Raw genomic sequence first — 17,912 nt, 5'->3', positions numbered from 1 at the left:
AAAAAACAAACGAACATGGAAATGGAAATTTGATCAATTCCATTTAATTTGCAAATTAATGATAGTGAGAACAACATTTTTGGTGTCTGGTTTAGAGGTGTTATCATGATGTTGCATCTTATCCACTTTTTAATGCATAAAACATATTTGTAAGACAAAATACATCAACATTGACGTGCTCTACTTTGGCAGAATTACTCCACGGTGTGATCAAGGTGCTCATCGTTTTTTTTTTGTCTTGTAAAATCTTGCAAATCTGTATTTTTTCAGTGGGATGATATCTATCTGTCTTTAGTAAATTCTTTGAGTAAAGATGTTAAAAACTAATATTTGTGTGAAGAATCTATCCCCTGACCTCTGACGGTTGGCAAAATTTTACAAGAATTTAAATAAATGTAAATGTACAATTCATTCAACTGCGTTATATCGTATTGTTATTCATGTTTTGATTACTTTTCATCGGTGCAAATTATTTCGTCAATTTTAGCTGAGAATTTTTCCCTTGAATTTAAAAAAAAAAATCCTGACGTCTCAAGTAAAAAAAAAATCTGCATAATTTTTGACGGTTGTTTCTCTGTTTGAAAGTGATTTCTTATTTAACCGCTTATTATTATTGAGGTCGTTTTTGTCTAGAAATGGCCAAGATAAGCTCTAGACTTTGTCGTGTCCGTACTCCAGTGTAATGTCCGAGTCCGCCATTTTCTGTTCATACACGGCTGTGAACATCTCGTTCTGTGCCACCGTGAACCAGTTTCTCCAATCCCCCACCTGTCCTACAACATAAAAAAGTTCAATCTGATAATTTGTGGCAGCAAATCGATAACAGGTTGACAACGGAACGGGTCAGACTGATCGAGACGTGACAAGGTCAAGCCAAGGTCAAATGTAGCGGTTTTGATTTATCATGGAGCTATTTCTGTCTGCATCCAATAAAAAAACAGCATGGCCATGGCAAAGGTAGATATCAAGAGAAGAAATAGAAAACAACACAAAAAACCTACAGTGCCAGGATAAGAGTACCAACATACCATCAAGAGGTTTTTAATAGGTTATTAGCGTACACCGTGACATAGAAGATCTGTTTTACCAGACAACTAGTACCTGATGCCTCCAAAATTACTAGTCACTATTCGTCAACGATTCTTTCATTAAATATATAAGAATCGTTGACGAAAAAACCCAAATTCCTGGCGATTTTTCTTACATGTACTCATTTGGAAAGGCCCTACCTATACATCGATCTACATGTACCTATTGTTACAAACTTATACACCTTTTCTCACCTTTTTATACACCCTGAAGAAGGTTCCTTCACTTTTTATATTCGCCCTGTCCCGGTTAACTATAAAAAAAATTACGTACTTCTTACCTTTCCTATTTATCGATCACTTTATCTCCTATCGCTATACCATGCATTACCTGTATATAAATAGTGCCTGTTTGGGAGGGTAACAGTTGAAATTGATACCCCGAGAAAACCATTGTCAACCGACGCGAAGCGACAATGGGGTGTCAATTTCAACTGTTATCCTACCAAGCATGCACTATTTATTTTGTTATACTGAATGTCTTAATTTTAAAGAAAACTTAACTGCTTTTACATAGGAATAACGTGAATTCTACAGCAAACTGTACGCGCATAATTTTCGCGCATGTAACAATTTTTATTATTATACTTTCATGTTAAATACTGAAATCTGATTGGCTTAGACGCAGTTGATAAACCCTTCTATCACCCTCAGCGTTAGCAACGCACTTGGCAACGGGTAACAAAAAAATGTTACATGCGTGTAAATTATGCGCGTACGGTTCGCCGGAGAATTCACGTCATTCCTAAAGGAGTCAGTTATGCGTTTGAAGTAATGCGAACAAATAAAGAGTTTATTAAAGCGTGCGCCCGAGTATGATTGATTTAAGAAAAACAAACGACGGAAAAACATGTTCGCAAATGTGGAAGAGTCCCAAATAGATAAATTGTTGGATGAGAAAGACTCTGTTAGTACTTAACGTACTACAGTAAAACTCGGTTATAGCGAAGTCATGGGGACCGATGGATTTACTTCGTTATATCCGTAATTCGTTATATCCGTATAACGAATTCTTAATAATAACTATAGCAAATTCACTATATACATGTATATACCAGACTATAATTTTTGCTATTTGAGGCTTAGAATAAAAATACATTACTTTGATACCTTTTATAATTGGATTGTCAGACGAAATTTTTTTATGAAAATAGATCTTTCAAACTATTATGTTAAAGGGTAGTGCAAACATTTTTAAACTGTAAAGAAATTCGTTATAAAAGTTTCAAATTTCGTTATAATTCACCTCTACAGGACTCAAAATCAGTTCGCTATATCCGTAAATTCGTTATATCCGAATTCGTTATATCCGTAAACATTTGCAAAGATTTGTGAAGAATTTTACCGGGGACTCAAAAAGACTTCGCTATATCCGAGAATTCGCTATATCCGAGTTCGTACTAAACGAGTTTTACTGTATTAAGAAGTCTGTCAATCTATTCCGCACCTTTCTGATTGAAAAAAGAGGAAGCGAGGAATTCGAGGGTCTATCCAAGCAAGAACTCAACGAGAATATTATTAAATAAGACATTCAATATAATAAAATAAATAGTGCCTGTTTGGGAGGGTAACAGTTGAAATTGACACCCCGAGAAAACCATTGTTAACCGACGCGAATAATGTTACCCGTTGCTAAGTGCGTTGCTAACGCTGAGGGTAATAGAACAGATTATGAACTGCGTCTAAACCAATCAGATTTCAGTATTTAACATGAAAGTATAACAATAACATTTATTACACCTCTTCCCCTCCTGTTAATTTACCTACGGACGCCTCCTTACCTTTCCTATACATCCCTGGTTCTCCATGTTTCCACTCCGAGGCGTCCTCTAGCGGATCTTTGTCTTGCTTCATGACCGAAAACGAACACATCTCACAAATTTCACGCGAAAGTTTGTTGTTACAACCGACCCCAAGAAACTCTGCCAAGCGTTTGATTTCTTCCTCAGTGGACTGCAAAGGAAAACATGATTCACAGAAGTTTTATGTAATATGTAGGGTATATAACAACGTAATGATTAATGCTAGATTGTAGTGATTTTTGTAGAGAACTAAAGAGGAAAGTCACAAAATGTATCTACCTCCAAAGAGGGAGGCAAACGGATGCCGACCTTAGTAATTATTAAAATCTTAATTCAAAGTTGAATCTGTTTTTCTTTTACCCCCACCACCCAATATAGCGCGATCGGTCTTTTCTTGTTCAGGTTACAACCAAATATAGTATTTTCGCGCAATTAAATAATCTATATAAACATGTGTATAACTAAATTTCGAAAAAATAGAGAATATTCCTTCTTTTTATATTAAAGGGATACAATAAAATATATATACTTCGAATAGTTAAACTCGGAATACGAGATGATGTTGGTGTTATAATATAAATGAAATGTTAATCAATATTTGAGGTGAATTCCACTAAAACAATTAAATTATTTATTGCTGCAACCCATCAAGAACATAATTCTGTACCGTGTGTAAGTTCTCGTATGTCATGACGTGGATCGAGCCATTGGGAAGAGACTTTGTGGCTTCGTGCCAATGGAGTACGTTGTCAAACCAGGAGCCATAGTCAACTGTAAAAATATAGCCAATCAGGATCGATAGTAAACTTTAAAACATCCAATCAGGATCTACAGTCAACTGTAAAACATAACCAATCAGGATATACAGTCAACTGTAAAACATAGCCAATCAGGATCAACAGTCAAATTTAAACGTAAAACATAGCCAGTCAGGATATACAGTCAACTGTAATACATGGCCAAACAGGATCAACAGTCGACTGTAACTGAAACATGAATAGTAGAGTAGTCAAAACGTAGTCAAACCCTGATCCATTGGACACTGAAACATATGGGAAATACATGTAGAGCTGTTTAAGTAAAAGACTTGGTCAAATCAAGAGCTATTTTCAACAGATACCGTTAAGTATATTAGATCTAGTAAATTATCAAATAATACATTAAATATACATGTAGTAGAAATGAAATAAAAGTTGAAGCAATATTCATGAATATTTATTATAATAATTACTGTAAAGAAAAACAGGCAGATCCATACTGAGCTTGCAATTTGAACTCACATGAAGATCGTCCCCTAAAACACATTGCCTGTACGGGAAACAAAAACGATGTTTCATTGTGATCATTAACAATATGGATGGAAAGTAAAATGGTAGATAAACCAAGGGCAATGGTCGTGGAGTATTATAGGTTAATTCAAGGTCGAACCCAAAATGAAAAGTCAGATAGTAGCAGCACTACAGATCACTCCAAAACAAAATCATAGGTCAATTGAAGCAAAGCCAATATAAGTTTGTGTTCAAACCAAACTACAAGCTAACGAAGATAACCCCCTTATCATGTAAAATAAACGAAATATCTCAATATATTATCAGTTTTAACTATTTAAAAAAATTGCAAAAAATAACAGTAGGATTTATGAAGTGTACACGTAAAAGATATTCCTTGGTCTTGCATTCGCCAATGCCATCGGAAACTAGACAACATTGAGATGGTGACCATGTCAAAGGGCCCTGCTTAAGTAATGGACAAAAGGATGAAAAGAACTTTGCTCTGACCTTGACCGACAACTTAGAAACTTTCCAGCTGGCATAAAACCTCTAATTCAATATCATTACCCCTCACATACAGACATTTTTTTCAATTGGAGGAAGATTAAGGAAATGGGAAATAATCTTCGGTCTAAAACTGATTGTAAAGAAATCCGCTATGACCTTCACATTGACTTGATTCAAGGTAACTGCACGGCATTAACCAAAAACTCTGTTTATGTAAAATATTAGCAAAATAGGGCTAAGTGGAGAGTGTATATATGCTCTTTTGAAAAAAAGACTTTTGTGTGATACGATATGACCTTGTCACTTGACCTACAAACATCATTCAAGGTCACTGCGTACTCTGATCAAATCAAAGACACCATGTGGGTGAAGTATGAGCTAGATAGGAGCAAAGGGAGAGAAGATATGCTCCAGACAAGGACTTTTCATATAATTTTGCTCTTACCTCCTTTTTTACCTTAAAATTGATTCAAGGTCACTACACACCCTTTACTCAAAAGCTCTTATTATGTGAAGTATGAGCCAAATAGTGCTAAGTTGAAAGTTATTAAGCTCTAAAAAAGGAATTTTGCGTGGTCCGATATACCCTGACCCTTGGCCTACAAACTTCATTCAAGGTCACTGCATACCTTTTGACTATTGACACTCTGTGAGTGAAGTACCGGTATGAGCCAGATTGGACAAAGGGGAGAGAAGATATGCCCCGGACAAGGATTTTTACCCCTATTTTTACTCTGCTATAACCCTAACCTTAGAACTAAAGACATGGTTTAAGGTCAATTGACACCCTTGCGGGTTAAGGAGAGAAAATATATGCTCCGGTCAAGCAATCTCAGACGGACAGACAGACGGACAGACTGATTACTATAGGGCGTCTCAGAGGGCCCTAATAATATCGACCACCTTTAGAATTCGCCCTAGACAGTGCGGCATGAACATAACAAGCTTCATGGGCTTAATTAAACCATTCACTCTGCAAGGGAGCAAGAGAAAACAATGGTGAAAAACCACGATAAATAGTTTGTATATTAGCACAAACATGTTGACATTCATGAAAAGATATTGCAACCAGCCATCAAGACAAAGGAGCTAATCAAATGGAGGAAAACACTGATATTCCAGGAATTCATACTTCCTTTTGACGTTATATGGTTTCACCTCAAGTTAACATCATGCTGTTTTAAATATTGATCAAGATATATTTATAAAGACCAAAACGAACGATGCAAGACTGTCCCAAATTAATGATGTGTTGAGAACTGGATATTTGTTTTTCAATTTCCCTTGCAATATGTCATAAATCCGAGTTACTCTTAGTATTACGGAAGCAAAACAAGTTCCCCGTGATGTAAGGAAAGAGGCGGTCAACCACTACCTGAGACCACAATCAGGTGTGATCCTCACACATTCACTCACCTCTCCCCGACAGGAAGCGAGGCAGGTAAGACCGCCAAGTTCCGGAATACTCGTAGTCAAGAAGTCGTACGTGGTGATTGTAAAAGGAAACAGCGACATCTTTGGGATTGCGAAGAATGTATATAATCTTGCATTTTTTCTCTACAAAATCTCTGGGTATATCACAAAACAGCAGGTGCGTGTTCAGTATTCGGGGTGACGACATACTCTGCATGATATTTCTGGAACTGCCCTCTAACATGGCCGATTCTTTCATTGATGGTATTCGAGTAGCTTTCTGGTTTATTAACATGTTGACGATTTCCCAAACCCAGTGGGTTCCTATTAATGAAAATTTAGACTCTAATTTAGACAGTATAATAAGATGTTTATTTTGAGTGTTATATTAAACCCCTTAATTAAAATTTCCAGGTACAGTATTTTTCTTAAGCACTTGATGATATACCGTATACAATCTGCATATCTCCGTTATATTTTCTTATATAATAGCACCATTGTGCAGAGAACCTAGGCGGCCAAAAAGTCAGGTCATAATAAATGTGGTTACTCAACTCGAAGGAATTACGCGTTTTTATGGTTGTCTCTGTTTCCGTATTTCGCCATAATTTTTATGTGTGATACCGGACAGACGCATTTTTCATCTAGGTAAAAATACTCTCATAGTGACAGCACTCACAAAGCTGGAATAATACCATTTGTCTTTACGATAATGGAACTGAATTTCTATTGACGTATTGATTATGCAAACTCAAACGATTACCTAGACGAGATACCTTTTTGGTTCTTACTAAGTATGTACGACAAGTTATGTTAAGAATTTCCATACTTTCTATACTATAATTACGAAGTAATTAATAGTAAAGTATACATATCCCATAGAGTTGAGCCATAACTAAGCGGAATAAAGAATAGCCAGCTTATCGTCTCCTTCGATTTTAATGATTTATCTTACGTTTTAAAGTTGGTCGTACCTGATTTGGGGTAGGCACACACGAGGACATCGTTACACCTGGCCTCCCAGGACTCCATTCCCCGAATCTCTGTCTCCTGGTCGTATCCGGGGGTCCTCAGCACGGGGAAGAACCGCTCATTGATGTCCAGTAACGTCATAGTGTCCCCAGCATCATCACTTATCCTCACCACGGGCATTTTGTTAACCGGGCATCAACAATATATATACTTCCTACGACCGTACGAGTTCAAGACTAAAAACTTTTTACAGAGATTATTGTTTTCAGCCACAATAAGTGAAACAACCGCGCGTTTTGACAAGCATTTTCCTTAACATATAGAGTAATCTGCAGCATTGCAGAGGTTCGACCAATTTATAATACTTAATTCACCATAGGGACTAACTGATGCTTGCTTTCGACAAAGGAGAAAAGCAGGCCGGTCTTTGATGAAGCTCTTGTAGCGTTAGCGCCATCAATAATGCGGCCTCACGCTCTACAGGATAGCGACTGTTGGTCCCCTGGAAGCAATTGATTATTGGAAATACTTTACACCTTTATTTTACGTCACTGATTTCATCTGTCCGTCCCGCTCAATAAAGGTTTGTTTGCTTTGATCAAACCCAGAGATCATGTACTATTGCTGTTAATCTTTCTAGCTGTTGTTTAGCGGCTTACAAGGTTTTTTGTTGATTTTAATAAACTCTCCTGTGCAGTTACTCAGGCAAACCGGAACTGAAACAGTGTTTGGACCTATGCACAAATCATCACCGCTGACAACACTTAGTTATTGAAAATAACCGATAAATTCGATGTAATGTATGCTGAAGCATTGTTGTGTTTTTTTTCAAGGAAACTTATTTAAGAAATGAACTCAATGTCTACCCAAGTTATACTCGTATAACCTGGGTTGGGGCAATTTACGCTTTATAAATAAGCGTAAATTGCTCCAACCTAGGTTATACGAGTATAACTTGGGTAGACCTTATACTAGTAATTTGATTTTCTGTAATTTGCTGTACAAATTTGGTCCTTCTTACTTTTAAAAATGATATTAATCTGGTCAAAATTCAAACGTAACGTCAAGCGGATTAGTACGTTTTTGAATAATTTTAAATAACTCGAACAGTTTCTTATTTTGTAGTCGAATGTATTCCTACGCCAGAGTTCAATGTAGTCACGTTCAACCAGACGTTCGGCTGTCTCCGTAAATCTTCGACAAATTCTCGCTTGCTTGTCGGAGATTTACAGAGACAGCCGAGCGTATGGTTAAACGAGCCTGGAGTTCAATATTGCTTGGATCCTAACAATTTTTTTTAGAAAATTTTTGGTTTTTGATACATAGTTTGTTTGATTAAATTCTATCTTTAAATATTACACAACATATGGTTCATATAGGGTTTTCTCAAAATTCTTGTCGGGAAAATCCGAGAATTCATAAAATAAATATGTGCGTAATTCAAATACAGAATAAACACTACTTGTCGTGCAAATTAACATATCGTTGATTTTAAAATATATAACATCGATAAAATCAACTCCCGCCATTACTTCGGTACATTGTACTTTGATTGTATGAATGAATTGGGTTCTGAAACCGAAGTAACTGATCTCTGTTTGAGAACTTTGAGAACAGGTGTCTCATTTTAATTCTAATAGACAATCAAAGGCAATGTTTCGCATAATAGTAAAATCAATAAAACCAAAATAATACTGTAAAAACCCATTATGTATTATTACATGTAGTTAACCTAATAACGAATAAGTACATCAGATACAGGTGAACTATGAAGGTCTTTCTATAGCTAACATAGTTAATTTGATATAAAACCATTCATACTCATAAATATTATGAAGACGACAGGCCAGATTCGCTTTGCATCCACTTTTAATCGCGAAAGTGATTTAAAACTGACTTTTAATTATAGCATTATCATATACGGATTCGATTTATAATCACCCTAGTAAGTACCCAAAATCATTACTTTGGAATCAAATCGTCTCTCTTGATGTTTTGGATTTTTGTTGTGTGTTTAGGGGGGGGGGGGGGTTCTTCTGTTTTGTTTTTTTAATGTATGGTATTTTTATGAGGTTTGGAGTTCAATTTTAAATTCACGGAGAAATGAACCATAATAAAAATACCGTGTTAAATTTAATGACAATTGATTTGCCTATTGCAGGATGATATGTTTTCCGAGCGTACGATGGCTACTTTAAATTTTCCGATTAATTTTTAATAAATACTAGGTTTAACAAACACCGTTAAATTTTAACGTCAGAATTCCACTTTTCATAAGCAACTTTAACCCAGTTTCCATCAAAGTTTTTATCATAGAAATAATTGTGATCCGTCGTATTTAAATCCAAGATAGTTTTAAAGAACTTTCCTTTATTTTTTTTTATTACATTTAATGTGTCGGAATTGGAAGACGGTTTGGTAGAAGACTGTGTGGCCTGGTTCATCTTTGTATATCGTGCTCCTTTTGTTATGCTCTACACATCTCTGTATAGAATGAATTCTGTTTACTTCTGTTTTGTGTGTAAATACATTTTTTGTGGCGGCGAGTTTTTGTATGACATGTTGATTGGTCGTAAACTTCCTGACGCCCTCGTACAAAATATCAGCCGTCAGTTGGTGATTGAAATATGGCGCCCGGCAGATCGAAGAATGAGTTGTCACTGCACACTAGTGTAGATACTAGTGATTCTCTGACAGGTAATATCGTTTTATACATGCAGTCCTACACACATTCAAAGACAAACGTTTGAACATGCACATCACTTTGTACAGAATATAACCAAAAAGTATTAAAATCAGCAATATGGCTTCGAAATGTACAGTCGAGCCTAGTTATTTTGGAATCGATTGGTAGACCAAGAAAAAACGTTCGAAATATCGCAGAATTCGAAATAGAAAGAATGAAATACTTTCAGAAATAATAGTTGGGACATCCATGTTGGCATACAGTCAAAATAAAATCAAATGACAGACAAAAGAAATTATAACATAAAGGCGACAGCATGCAAGGCAGTTTTATACAATACTTCATAGTCCCTGGAACTGTTTTCTCTGCATAAACCATTTATCCAAGTAGATACATCGACGTTTTGTAGTATTATAATCACATGGATTAACAATTTCTTATTTTTATTTAATGCAGACAGATGGTTGTTGTTACCCAACTACTTTTTTAAAAATAATTGTTTGCATGTTTCCTCTATTGCATTTATTTCATGAACATATGAGGCGGTTACAATTTTTTAACTCAAGTTAAAATACAGGAGTGACGACTTGCCTGTTATACTACCGGTATATGTGCGTAATTTCTGTCCCCAAATACGGATTTTTCGACCACATTTCTTCCTTTAATTAATTGCCAGAACAATTGTTTGTTCAGTCAGGTTGCTTTTGCTGTATGTACTATTCTGTCGTAAACAAAATCAGACAATTAGTCTAATAAATATCCTTTCCTAATACATATATTTCTAGACGATATACCAATAAACATTTTAATAAATTAATTGTAATTTAATTTGTCGCGATTTATCATAAAGAAACACACAACAAGCGTTCGCTATTATGATGTGTACATTTTCCGTCGGACGGCGCACATAATTCTTCATTAGTATTGACACTGAGAATTGTTTTGGTGATGATGAGTTTACCTGTAAACGTCACAGGGGTCTGTAAACGACCGCTGCATGGAACGTGCCGGATTTAACGGCAGGTAAGACCCAGTCACAGGTATTGTATAAATCTACACGGAGTAGCACACCTCATATACACAGGTAAGTTTGTTTGTCTTGTTTACCCTATGTGTACGTGTTAGATTTTTATATTAAAAAATCATTTAGATGAAATTGACTGAAATTTTATACAAATTGTAATTTTGTCTGGGTTTTTTTTCATAATCATATGCGCTTAAAATATAAATATAAGATATTTTATTTTTTTTAATAAATAAAAGAGCAAATCTAAAACTATTCAAAGAAGATTCAATTGTAGTGTCGCCTAAATTTGCTAATTCTAAAACAATTGTATTGATTTACTTAAATTAGGGGGAAATAATTTTTAAAAAAATTGAAGGTTCTTATCATTGAAATTCAAAAGATGACTGTGCATTTCTAGTTAAAGAATGGATTTTACATAATTGCATAATCTCCAGTACAATTATTGTGAATGTCAAGTATGTAGATGAACCTTTTACTGGTGAGATGCGCAATGATTAGCAATTTTTAAAAGCATTTATCCTTCAGAATGACCAATATAAAAACTTTTTTTTTTCAAAATGAGGAATCAATTTCCAGTGACAGCAGTAAATGGCAGGGAACACAAACAACACAAACAAACTTAACCGACCCTCAAAATTAAAGTTATGTGCATGAGCGCGTTTTATTTTAATGTGGATGGTTAATTTAAAAAAAAATCAAGAAAAAGATTTTGCAATTTTTTTCTCATAAAATTACATACATTTTAATTTCAGAAACTTCGTATCTGCCTAGTAGTTTTCTTTGAATAAACGTATTTACTTTTCCAGCTGGCCCGGAAAGGACATAATTCACTTTCGGGGGACCCAGTATGATCAGTATGGCCATGGTTCTGGTCATTATATTAACAATTAATAATCAGTATTCATATAAATACAAAACTGATCTTTCTTTAAGTATTGTGCAAATGGACGAAAGTCCAATCAAATTGCAATTCTTAATCCTTAATCCAAAATATTGTATTGTTGATATGATCTTGATTTATTGATGGGGGACCTTGGAGGTGGGCACATTTCTCTCTGTTTCATGATGTCGCAACTATTTTTTAACACGTGCACGTTCTACACATTAATATGTAGCCCCTCCGGTCTTGATATCTCCACCCTTGTTTCCTCTATGATTGACTATACATGGCAGACACGTTGACAGATATGTACCTATCGGGCCATCGTCATTGCAAAGTCACAGCCTGCTTCAAAAATTTCAAATAACCCTGCAACATTCAGATCCAACTTCGCAGTTTGTAAACTTTACATGCAGATTTTATGTACAAATTACGTATCTATCAGGCTATAGCTTCCTTTAATGGGGCGGTATATATATAATTGTGTATTGCTTTTCAAATCCAGTATACCGACCGGACCAAAATGAAAATTAAAGGTACGTGATATGTTCACAGAAAAGAAACGTGGAATATTATTATGTATATTAATTTGTATTGCGACTGCCTAACGTTCACGTATGATGACGGTATCATTTGACGTTCAGTTTATAAAATGGCGCTGCATTGTAAATTCTTACATCAAACTTTGACGCAAACTAGAAGTCGTGTTGAGTTCAAATAACTTTCAGAACCAGCCACTTTCTAAATATACATATAATCCAGACTAATTTGCATCGTGATTCACGTCTGCAGTATTTAGGGTCCAATTCTTTTCTCACAGTATCGTCGGCGTTTCGTGATCGACTCCGGGATCAAATCACGACTTTGTCCTCCCACAACAGCTGGGCGACATCTTCGGAGTTTGGGAGACAGTTACCACAAAATCACTGCCATTTTATTACTCTAAAATAACGCTCAAATCGTCTTCGTACATTGTTTATTTACTGGAGAGATCCACGACACTTCACCGAGTATTGACTACATGTCTGGTGAGGGACATTGCAAAAACAAAAGTCCATGAACTAAATCTTTTGGGGTTTTTTGCTTTTCAACTTATTTTCAATTTTTTAAATCTCGAGTGGTGTAAAAGTGTTGGATTATTACACGTATTTCATCTGTTTTGGTATCCGAACTATAATTACTTGACAAGATCTAGAATATCGTTAAAACAATAATTTCGTTTAAGTTGCTCATAAAGCATGCAATATTATTTGCATGGTTATGCTTTTTGCTGTTGCATAAAGCATAATACAAATATAATCTAGGTCATTATATTGTCCTAGTTACATTTTTACTGTGCGTTTATGTGCAAATATGCTTGCAGTTGCTTGATCATCGATAAATCAGCAGGCTACGCGCTGCATATATTCATATATATTTTCGGCGCAACAAGACGTGTGCTAGTTGCCGCCTCCTTGGCAGAGTGGACACCTTCATGACCTTTTTATGGCTTCACCAGGTCGTTGCCCAATGCTGTGTTCCTTCAGTCCCCTATATTTAGATTAATTACACATGTCCGCAATTATTTTAAATCATTCTTTTACAGAAGGTCAAATTGATTCATACAGCCAAAAGAAATGTCTTACATGCATTTGACATTTTTACTTTCAGGAGAGAGGATGGCGTTCTCCATTGTGCTGACTGTGGTTGTACTACCGATTCTGTGTACACAAGGTTATTATATTACATGTATTTAAGGATATTCCTGTCGGCTCATTCTTTTTAAATAATAAATAGAAATCGATTTCTTAAGTTTTTTATATTTGTTATAATAATAAGTGAAAAGTGTAACTTAATTATTTCAGTTCAAGGCGATTGCGCGGGAAAAGCTGACATTATTATTGCCGTTCCTGGTTCAGTGAATATACCCGGAGAGGAGTTTTTCCCCTTTGAGACCTTTCTTCACATGCTTGTGGACTATTTTGTGTTGGACGAGAATAACGTCAACGTGGGATTTGTGTTGTACGGGAACGAACCTACCATTCTGAGTCATCCACAGCCCTTCAAAGATCAGGCCGAGACCAACACAAGAGCGACTCTTCTTACTCAAAGAGAAAACTATATGAACATTCTAGGATCTCCGCCAAATGTTGCGAGAGCATTGAACCTCATGCGAGCTATGTTCCAGAATCCCAGTGGATACCCCATGGAGAGACCACGCCGAGGTGTTAAGAAAATAGGAGTTATATTCACCTGGGGAGCACAGCCCATTGAGGCCTTTGATGACGTAGTCAGGGCTTCCGATGACCTCAGAATGGACGGCGTAACCATGTATGCAGTGGGAAGAAGCCCCATTGGTCCGGAGTTTGCCAGACTTGCCACAGATGAATGCAAACTGTTCAGTATGGGTAACTTCCAGGAAGGTTTGCCTAGCGTACTCCCGTATCTCGGCAGCAGCATATGTACTCGTAAGTCTTTCCCATGTATTGTCTTCTTCTCTAAATAATGGCAGATTAGGTTTTTCAATGACTTCTTCTAAATCCTCGTGATTTTCATCTCTGTCGTCGTTCTTTGTGATTTTAAATGATTTTCCCTTGTCTTTCTACAGATATGGACCCTGTGATTAATGCCTCTTCCATCAACTGTTTTCCAAGTAAGCTTCCATATGTTGTCTTTTTAAAGTTTTCAAGATCTTTATAAAGAGTTTGGGGTTCATAGTCACTTTATAGTATTTTTCTATTTGAACAGAGGAGTATTTGTTGAATTTCACCTTTATTATTGACCACCCAACCTGTGTAAGGCCGAATTGTTTTTATTTATATAAGACTGCATAATGAGAAACCTGTATTATTCTATAAACCGTGTCTTTGTAGAGTTCTGGAGGCCCAGTCCCAACCCTCCCATCATCTGCCCCTCCATGAGCGAGATCTTCCAGGACCCCTACAACTGTGCCTACTACTACAAGTGCGACCTGAGCGTCGCCAGGAGAGAGAGGTGTCCCTCCAACATGTTGTTTGACAACTTCATTCGTACCTGTAACTATAAGGACGCTGTCACGTGCTACTCAAGGATGACGTGCCCGGAACCCAACGGACTTTTCCCACATCCGGAATCCTGCAACAGATTTATGAACTGCTTTAACGGAATTCCTTACGTTCAAGAATGCCCTCCTAATCTTTATTTCAATGAGAGAACCAAACTCTGCGACGACAGACAAAACGTGCAATGTCGTTTGCAGTAAACAAGAATGTCTCACATTTTCCACGATGATGTGGAAAGGTCTAATACAACTCAAACTCGTTCCCAGTGCCCATCTACTGCAGTGTCAAGATTTAGCTCTATGAACATACTTAATATGTAAATCACTGCCTTCAGAAGTTCCAAGTATATTTTCAACACATAACAGTTTATTTTCAAAAGATACTATTCAAGCATAATGGAATTTAAATTTTTTAATGTAAAGAAAAAGGACTAATCAGTGTCATTTCATGGAGTCCTCTCGATTCTTGTGTTTTATATATACATGTTTTATATTTCTACGTGATACGCCTATAGCTTGTTATTTTGTGCCGTTGTTATAAATTATATATGTTGTTGTCTTTTTGTAATAAAACTACATATAAACCCTCATTTTTAGTGTTCTTAAATGATTGAATGACTGCCGTGGTCTATCGATGACGTCACAGCTTCCTCTTCTTGAGACTTGGTCTTCCAGAGAGGACTGCTGTGTTTTCGGTAGAGCGCGATCTTAGTCTCTCCTCCAGTGTCTGAATAACCTGCTGTAGTTTCTTCATTTCGACATCGTACTCCTGTTTCAGATTTAAGAACTTCATTCGGAAGATTTCCTGGTTATTAGAACTACTCATTTTCGTCTGCTTTTGCTCTAGTTTTTGTTTGAGCTTAGATAATTTTTCCTCCCATTCCATTGACTGACTTGTCATTTCCGCTTTATGATCTATATCTTGTTTCTTCAACAAAGCGTCAAGTTCTTTCAGCTCTTGGTTTTTCTTTTGGATAATTTCCTCATAATATGCCGTTTTTTCTTCCATTTTCTCACAAAACTCCTTTTGTAACAACTCCTTTTGAATGTTTACGTCTTGACGAAGCATTTCTTCTTTCTGGACGTGACTTTCTTCCAGTCTCTTCATTTGTTCTTGAATTTGTAAATAATTCTTGTTTACTGTTTCAATCTGATCTCTTAGGTCCTCAACTTCTTTTTCACTGTCGCAGTAAATGTGCATCTTGCAGTAGAGGTTGTTCAATGCATCCTGAATTCGCTGGTTCTCTGTCGATAAACTGGTTAATTTATCATTCAAGTTTTTGTTAGCTGTTCTCTGAACGTCCAGTTCATCTGCAAGGTCTATGTTTGTTTTCATCAGCGACAAGGAAGAGCTGTACCACTTTTCGAATCCTGAGGAAAACTTCTGTAAATCGGCGTGGTCTACAAAACCTTCGCATGCTGATAGTTCGAGGTTATCCGACGTGGTGGCAGTTTGTTCAATATTTGCTTCCATTTTCTAAAGAATTAAGAATCTTTCAAAGTAAAAAAAAATCGAAGTGCTTTGAAAAAGAAATAAAATCAACATCAACAGCCGTAATAGTAACAAAAAGGCGATTGAATATATGAGTATTTGAGTATCAATACCCGAAACATTGATATCGCAATACCAAAGAGACTTAAGCAAAAAAAATAGAAAGATCTTAACAATACCATACTGAAAAAACAATTAAGGATTTTTTCTGTCTCGTTATCCTATCTGATATTGAATCAAAATTGTATTGGAATTCTAATTCCAAATTCTATGCAGTAATATTCTAGTTTTAAATGTTTACGGCATTTTCCCTACCATGTACAGTTTAACAAGTAAATCAACAGATAAAAAATAATATACATTGATTGCATGATGGTGAAGAAGATATGAAGATTTATCCTCCCCCCAGGAAAATCATTTTTCAGTAATTCGAATTATTAGTTTTCCGATATATAAGGATTAAAAAATGTAGAAATAATAGGATAAAAGTTTAGTTAATTTTTCGTTTGATTAAATCGTTTGCTCATCCTCGGGATTTTTCATACGAATGACATGAAAAGGCATGTGGCTTCCGAAGGGGTCGGATAAAACATGATAATGATATTACAATCATTATTTATAAGGTGTTCCGTTAAAACGGAAGACCTTAAACATATCATGATACCAGGGGACTAGTACGAAGTTGAATTGCCCTGAGTGACATATGATTGTCTAGAACCAATCAGATAATGCTTGTACAGAAATATTATAATAAGGTATAGGCCTAATAATCTTTAAATTTACCGGTCTTTTCTACCACACATGCTTTGATGTTTGTGTAAAAATTTACATTTCTTTATTGGTGGCTTGCGACTGATCGAAGCAAAATGCTTTTAATATCCGAACTCTTGGTGTGCCAAAATGGTCCTAGCCAATAACTGAACAAATACCAGTAGTCTGTCCCAAGTTACAAATTTTTATAAAGTTTTAAAAATAACTTTTTGTTTAGTTTTTTAATATTTTGTGTCCAATCTATTAAAACAAACAAAATCCCTTCTCTATTACGTTTGTTTGAAATTGAACACGGGCAAAATGTGAAAATGAAAATGAACTTTATTTATCTTACAAGGTTTGATAAACAAGTTCTACAAAGGAACTTATAATTTCTTTCCAAAAGTTTAAAATGTAAAAAGTCTACGGGGATTTTTGAGTTGCAAACGACATGGAATTGCCAAGATGATAAATTTTGTTGAAAAAAAATATATGTTAAATAAAATGAGGGGAATTTTTGCAACATCATCACTCGGGTACAACTTGGGACAACCATTTTTATTTAGACTATATAGAAAATCGTTAGAAAGTGACGGAAAGTAAGAACAGACTTTTATCAAAGTTTAAATATACCGCATCTTTTACGGGTGGATAATGGTGGTGAGGAAGGTAACGTTAGGGGGTAGGGAAGGGAAGAATGATCGACCCCCCCCCCCCCCGGAATCCCCACCTAAGGAGATTGTCAATAACATTTTCGTGAGTTTGGTATCTATGAAAAAAAACCTATATAACATATATAATGTATGTAGGGCCTATATCATGACGTTTTCTATGAATGCTATCAAGAACAACATACAACCCTTACCTGAAGGAAAAAATGCAGACGAAAATAATCGAAGTTATTTAGACGCTTTGCAAAAAAAAGAATTGCTCTATTTTTAAACATAGTTACATTATAAAATACCGTCAAAGTTAAAAAAAAGTTTTAAACGTTTTATTATTCCG

At 35.7% G+C, this 17,912-nt stretch overlaps 3 protein-coding genes across 5 annotated transcripts; 1 reads left to right on the top strand and 2 right to left on the bottom strand.

Moving 5' to 3' along the window:
• Positions 1 to 8: 8 nt before the first annotated feature.
• LOC105332063 (sulfotransferase 1B1) lies at positions 9 to 7,562 on the bottom strand. Its single transcript, XM_034480445.2, has 5 exons — positions 7,056 to 7,562; positions 6,085 to 6,405; positions 3,558 to 3,661; positions 2,870 to 3,041; positions 9 to 773 (listed from the first exon to the last, which is right to left on the bottom strand). The coding sequence occupies exons 1-5, from the start codon at positions 7,231 to 7,233 to the stop codon at positions 652 to 654; spliced, it is 897 nt and encodes a 298-aa protein (XP_034336336.2). The 5' UTR covers positions 7,234 to 7,562; the 3' UTR covers positions 9 to 651.
• Positions 7,563 to 10,715: 3,153 nt separating this feature from the next.
• Positions 10,716 to 15,255, top strand: LOC105332019 (collagen alpha-1(XIV) chain). Of its 3 annotated transcripts, none has more exons than XM_011434436.4 (5): positions 10,716 to 10,823; positions 13,297 to 13,359; positions 13,491 to 14,093; positions 14,234 to 14,278; positions 14,499 to 15,255. In XM_011434436.4, the coding sequence occupies exons 2-5, from the start codon at positions 13,305 to 13,307 to the stop codon at positions 14,864 to 14,866; spliced, it is 1,071 nt and encodes a 356-aa protein (XP_011432738.3). In that variant the 5' UTR covers positions 10,716 to 10,823; positions 13,297 to 13,304; the 3' UTR covers positions 14,867 to 15,255. The 3 variants fall into 3 exon arrangements, with proteins under 3 accessions (XP_011432738.3, XP_034336333.2, XP_065936479.1); XM_034480442.2 differs by lacking the exon at positions 10,716 to 10,823 and adding an exon at positions 12,155 to 12,182; XM_066080407.1 differs by lacking the exon at positions 10,716 to 10,823 and adding an exon at positions 13,117 to 13,144.
• LOC105332018 (coiled-coil domain-containing protein 152) lies at positions 15,207 to 17,906 on the bottom strand. Its single transcript, XM_034480444.2, has 2 exons — positions 17,773 to 17,906; positions 15,207 to 16,142 (listed from the first exon to the last, which is right to left on the bottom strand). The coding sequence occupies exons 1-2, from the start codon at positions 17,851 to 17,853 to the stop codon at positions 15,306 to 15,308; spliced, it is 918 nt and encodes a 305-aa protein (XP_034336335.2). The 5' UTR covers positions 17,854 to 17,906; the 3' UTR covers positions 15,207 to 15,305.
• Positions 17,907 to 17,912: the final 6 nt, after the last annotated feature.

The sequence above is a fragment of the Magallana gigas genome, chromosome 3 (assembly GCF_963853765.1).
Source record: "Magallana gigas chromosome 3, xbMagGiga1.1, whole genome shotgun sequence".
Classification (NCBI taxonomy): Eukaryota; Metazoa; Mollusca; class Bivalvia; order Ostreida; family Ostreidae; genus Magallana; species Magallana gigas.
This window is presented reverse-complemented; position numbering and strand designations above follow the sequence as displayed.